Genomic DNA, 5,467 nt, shown 5'->3' on the forward strand with positions numbered 1-5,467 from the left:
TTAACCTATTTTCAGATTATGAAGTGTTCTTTGTTACAGCTTGTATTTTTGTTCCAGGTGGCACTGAACTTGATGGCTGTAGTGATGTCGTGAAGGCACAAAGTCGGAAGTTGTTAAACCTTCAGAAACAAGATTTTCAAAAGTACTTCTTCTCAGAAACCAATATTTCGCCCCTGTTTGTGTCGGATACACAGATGTTTCAGTTGTTGTCACATAATTTGAGTGTAGTGACTGAAGCTAGAAAACAGTTTCTTTTGCTTCCCTGTACCCCAAGCATTATGTGCAATGCAGGACTCCTAACAAGACAAACACACAGAGCACAGCCCTCTGTCTTCTCTTGCCGTTTCTGCAGTTTGGGAGCACAGTCCGGAAGTCTGACTCATGTTGACCGGACCGGCAGGGCGAAAATGGTCGACGTGGGTTCGAAGCTGGTGGCAGAACGGACTGCTATAGCACGAGCAAAGGTTTTTGTGGGACCCAAACTGATGAAACTCGTACGAGAAAATGGCCTGAAGAAAGGTGACGTACTTAGCGTTGCTTGCCTGGCGGGAATTGTGGGGGCCAAGCAGACGTCCAGCCTTATCCCTCTGTGTCATAACATATCTTTATCCTCTGTGGCTGTGGACATTGAACTGGACTCTGCTCTCAACTGTGTGATTATAACTGGCATGGCAAAGTGTAGAGGGCAGACGGGCGTGGAGATGGAAGCTCTCACTGCTGTATCGGTGTCTGCCTTAACAGTGTACGATATGTGCAAAGCTGTGAGTCATGACATTGTGATATCTGAAATAAGGCTTCTGGCCAAAAGTGGGGGAACTAGAGGAGACTTCCACCGGACATGAGCATCTGTGTGGGTCAGTGAAATAAGTTAAGTATACCTGGTGTGATGTAGGCAAATTTCAAAGTCTGTTCATAGTTATCATAAATTATATACACATCGAATTGGACTGAATATAAGTTGCACCTTTAATTTCGAAAAAGAGAGAAACTTAATTAAAAATAATTTGTCAAGTTGCCCATTTACAAAAGCTTTTCAAAATGTGATTTACCCTTAACCACTTTTTTTGTAGTACACTGTAGATAAATTACGCACAAAAACAAACCTTTCAGTTGCAGTTATCATGTAAGACACTCTTAACTTCACTAACATTCATTGTTTTGTCACTGTCAGTATTTTTGTCACTCTCCTCCCAAAGTACAGTGCCGTCGCTACAATCCCGGGCATTGCATGTGCAGCATTTCTTTTTAAAAAGCACATCTGTTAGATGAATAACTGTGAGTTTGAAATTTGCAACGTAACTGTACCGAATTCCAAAATTTTCTCTCAATGTTGTGCTTCATTGGTGAAGAATAAATTATATTCTTTAGTTAGGGAAAAACTGTGCCTGTCCCATTGTCTAAAATAGTGAAACTGTGACAGTGGTAATACAGAGGGGTCCAGAAAAATGTAGACTCTCTTTGATAGTCAATATTGATGGAACAAAATGGCATAGTGTCAAAATTCTTGCATGGGAGGAAGATCATTTTGTGTGTTCAAAGTGACACCTGTTAGCAGCCAAGCAACATCAATGTTGCTGAATTGTTGACTGAAGTACAGCTGTCAGTGTTGCCAGTGTGGTAGCTGCACAGGATGTCTTGATGGTCTCTCATATCTCATTCAGTGTAGCTGGGTTCTGTTGGTAAACTTTGTTTGTCGAGGTCCCCCATTGGTAGAAGTCGAGAATTTTAAGGTCCCGTGACCTTGGTGGGCACTTGACAGCTCCTCTTCGACTTATCCGTCGTCCAGGTAGATTTTCATCTAAGTAGAATCTGATATCTCTGTGGTGGTGAGGCGGAGTACAGTCTTGTAGGTAAAAATCTTTTGTTTCCAAACACCTCTTGGATGGCTAATAAAATCAATGTTTGCAGCATATGATACACCTCACCAGTTATGTACCTTCAAAGAAGAATGGGTCAGAGAAACAATACTATGACGGACCACACCACACATTAACACCAAGTGAAGTAACATGTTTGTCCATGTGAACATGAGGATTTTCAGCAGCCCAATACACGCAGCTATGACAGTTTACATTACCATTCAGGTTGAATTGTGCCTCATTAGGCCAGATAACCTTCCCTGCAAACCATTCATCTTCGTGAAGCATGCCTTCAGACCACTCGTAGTGCTCCATCCTTCGATTCGGGTTGTCCTCATTCATAGTGTGAAACAATCTTGGAATGTACACTTTCCACTTTGCAGTCTTGTATGTATAATAATGTCAAAACGTTTGTGACACAACACACTAGGAGAAGCTCAAGTTTCAGAGACACGTTGATTGCGTTCTTGATGATGCTATCTACATGTTCATCCACACTCTGCAAACCACTATGAAGAGTATGACAGAGGGTACATCTCACTGTACCAGATATTAAAGCTTGTTCATGTTTCAAGACCATTTAAATCTTTCTATGCATGCTGTAATTAATCTAATATTGTCCTCACGGTCCCTATGGGAGCAATAGTTACAAGGTTGTAACATATTCCTAGAGTCGTCTTTTGGTAAGCATACTTTCTTAGGATAGTGTACATCTTATCTTGAAGCGTCTGCCAATTCAGTTATTTCAGCATCTCTGTGACACTCTCCCTTGGGTCAAACAAACCTGTGACCATTTGATCTGCCCTTCTCTGCATGCGTTCAAATCACCCATTAATCCATTTTGATACGAGTCCCACACATTTGAGCAATATTCTAGGATGGATCATACAAACGATTTGTAGAATGACTGCATTTCTATGGTATTCTACCAAAAAAGAATCTAACTCTTTCGCCAGCCTTACCCCTGAGTGGGCCTATATGACTGTCCCATTTCATATCCCTACAAAGTGCTCCACCCAGGTAATTGTATGAATAGGCTTAATCCAAGCAAGACACCCTGATACTGTAGTCATACCACACTGCGTTTTCTTCATTTTGCAAAATGAACGATTTTACATGTCCAAACATTTAAAAGAAAGTTTGAAATTATCAAGATCTGACGAATGTTTGTACAATTTCTTTCAGACTGTACTTTATTCTAGATAAATGCACTATCTGTGAAAAGAGTGCTTTACTATTAATATTGTCTGCAAAGTCATTAATGTACATGAACATGAACAGCAATGGTCACAACATACCTCTCTATGACACATCTGAGGTTACTTCTACATCAGATGATGACTCCCCACCCAAGATAACATGTAAGTCATTCCTACCAAAATATCCTCAATTCCAGTGACAAATTTCACTCGATACCCCTCACGGTAGCAATTTTGATAATAAGCATCAATCTGGCACTAAGTCAAAAGCTGTTCAGAAATCGAGAAATACTGCCTGCACCTGTCGAGTCAGGAAGACGAAAGTTTGAAGGTCAGGATGACAAAACAGATTTTTAATACTCTTGGAAACAACCTTAAAGTTTCTGACGTGGTTCAGGGGAATGACAAAGGGATCTTTGACAGGCTGGATTAAATCTAGGCGGTGTCTCAGACTGACCAGAGTTACAACTTTAAAGGCTTCTACGATGAGCAAATACAACGGGCTGTTGGAGGAAGAATGCAAAGGCAGCTTCTAGTAATGTGCAATTGCTATTCTGCATGGTCTTTAATGGCCATTATCAAATTTTAAAAAATTAAGAATAACAATAACACAATACACAACAGGAAGGGTACAGCAGACTTTCCCTGATTGTTCCTTACATTACCTTTCCTAGATTTTTTTTTTAAATTATAATGTTTCTAAGTCTTTCCTGGTTTCCATTGAAAGGTTTGGATTGTTTCAAAGATTAATTTACACATTTTTTAATATTTTAATGTATTCTAGGACAGGAACTCAAAGAGCACAAGTATAAAAAAACTGCATGTAGGACATTCATGTAAAGCTTCACATTTTTAACTGGAAGGTAATGCCAGTCTATTTTGTTACAAGAAAATGAATCAGGACTTAGTTCTCCAGAGCTGATACTATTATAAGGAGTTGTGATGGAAGAACATGAGCTCCAAACAATGGATGCCTTGGATCTGTTTGCTGCTGCTTCTTTTTAATCTCTGCTGCTAATCCCATGAGTGAAAGATCTCTACCAATGAAAAAGTAGATTTGAATGACATTAAGTTTCTTCTCTTGTCGATAGTTGTTTCTACTGAAGAGAAATGAGTCTGGTCATCTTTGTCCATTTGCAGTAATTCAAATGTGTCGTAGCACCTGACATGTATGCTTGAAAATAACAAACGATCAAAATTGTAATTAACAAAAGTATTGACAGCAGTAAGCTGTATTTATCACATTCAAAAAGTTTGTAAAAGCTGTGGAGCCTTGTTTTATCATGTCAATCCATTTGTGCCAATGGCTAACAGAGTACCATTCACCATCATGTCAAGTGGCAATAACAGTTTGCTTGCATCATAAATATTGAGTGTCAAAAGTTAATTCTAACAATATGAAATAGGACAGATTGCTACTCACCAGTTAGAGCAGGCAATGTGCAGCAGACAAGCATACTGAAAAAAAAAAAGAAACTGTCAGATATTATATACTCAAAAAAACACTTAGGTACTGAAGGAATTATCCAAATACCAAATAGGGCTGAAATCAGTAAATGTGACATACATGTGAAGACAGAAAAATAATTACAGTTTCAGAAAAAACTGGATGATTTATTCAAGAGAAAGAGCATCACAAATTGGATGAGATGGTCCACCTCTGGCCCTTATACAAGCTTGGCTCTGGCTGATAGAGTTGTTGGATGTCCAACAGAGGGACATCATGCCAAATTCTATTCAAATGTCACTGTAGATAGTCAAAATACCGAGGTGGTCTAACGGCCAGCCCATAATGTTCCTTACATTCTCAATTGGGGAGAGATCCAGCAACTTTGCTGGCCAAGGTAGGGTTTGGCAAGCATGAGGACAAGCTGTGTGCGGACAGGTATTATCTTGCTGAAATGTAAGCAATGTATGCCTTGCCAAGAAGGGAAACAAAATAGGATTTACAGTATTGTCAACAGACAACTATGCTGTAGGGGTGACATCCATGTCACCCCTACAGCATAGTCGTCTGTTGACCAAAAGGGATCTGTTACGAAAAGAAATCGCACCCCAGATCATCAGTCCTGGTAGTTGGACCGTAAGGGATGTGACATTCAAGGTGGTATCCCACCGTCTGGGGCGTCTTCAGGCACTTCTGTGCTGATCATTGAGGCTCAGTTCATAGTGGGATTCATCACTGAAGCCAATTATATTCCAGTCAATGCAATTCCAGACCAGGGACGTGCCTGGGGACACACCAGATAGCAGTGCGATACCAACCCGGCTGCTGGCTGCCATACAGCCCAACGAGGACTGATGGTCTACTGTGCCATTTCTTTTCATAACAGGACCTCTTTGGTTGTCATCTGTGTCACCATTACAACACAGACATCTGTTGACGATATTATAAACCCCATTTTGTTT

General features: G+C 40.2%; 1 protein-coding gene across 1 annotated transcript; it reads left to right on the top strand.

Annotated features, from left to right (window-relative positions):
- The first annotated feature begins 407 nt into the window (after positions 1–407).
- On the top strand, positions 408–842 carry LOC126441762 (molybdenum cofactor biosynthesis protein 1-like). The gene has a single exon (XM_050090685.1). The coding sequence runs from the start codon at positions 408–410 to the stop codon at positions 840–842; it is 435 nt and encodes a 144-aa protein (XP_049946642.1).
- The last annotated feature ends 4,625 nt before the right edge of the window (positions 843–5,467 follow it).

This window comes from Schistocerca serialis, unplaced genomic scaffold (assembly GCF_023864345.2).
Source record: "Schistocerca serialis cubense isolate TAMUIC-IGC-003099 unplaced genomic scaffold, iqSchSeri2.2 HiC_scaffold_1370, whole genome shotgun sequence".
Lineage (NCBI taxonomy): Eukaryota > Metazoa > Arthropoda > Insecta > Orthoptera > Acrididae > Schistocerca > Schistocerca serialis.

Excerpts from the sequence above, each read along its gene's own strand:
- LOC126441762 (XM_050090685.1), top strand. The coding sequence starts at position 408 with ATGGTCGACGTGGGTTCGAAGCTGGTGGCAGAACGGACTGCTATAGCA.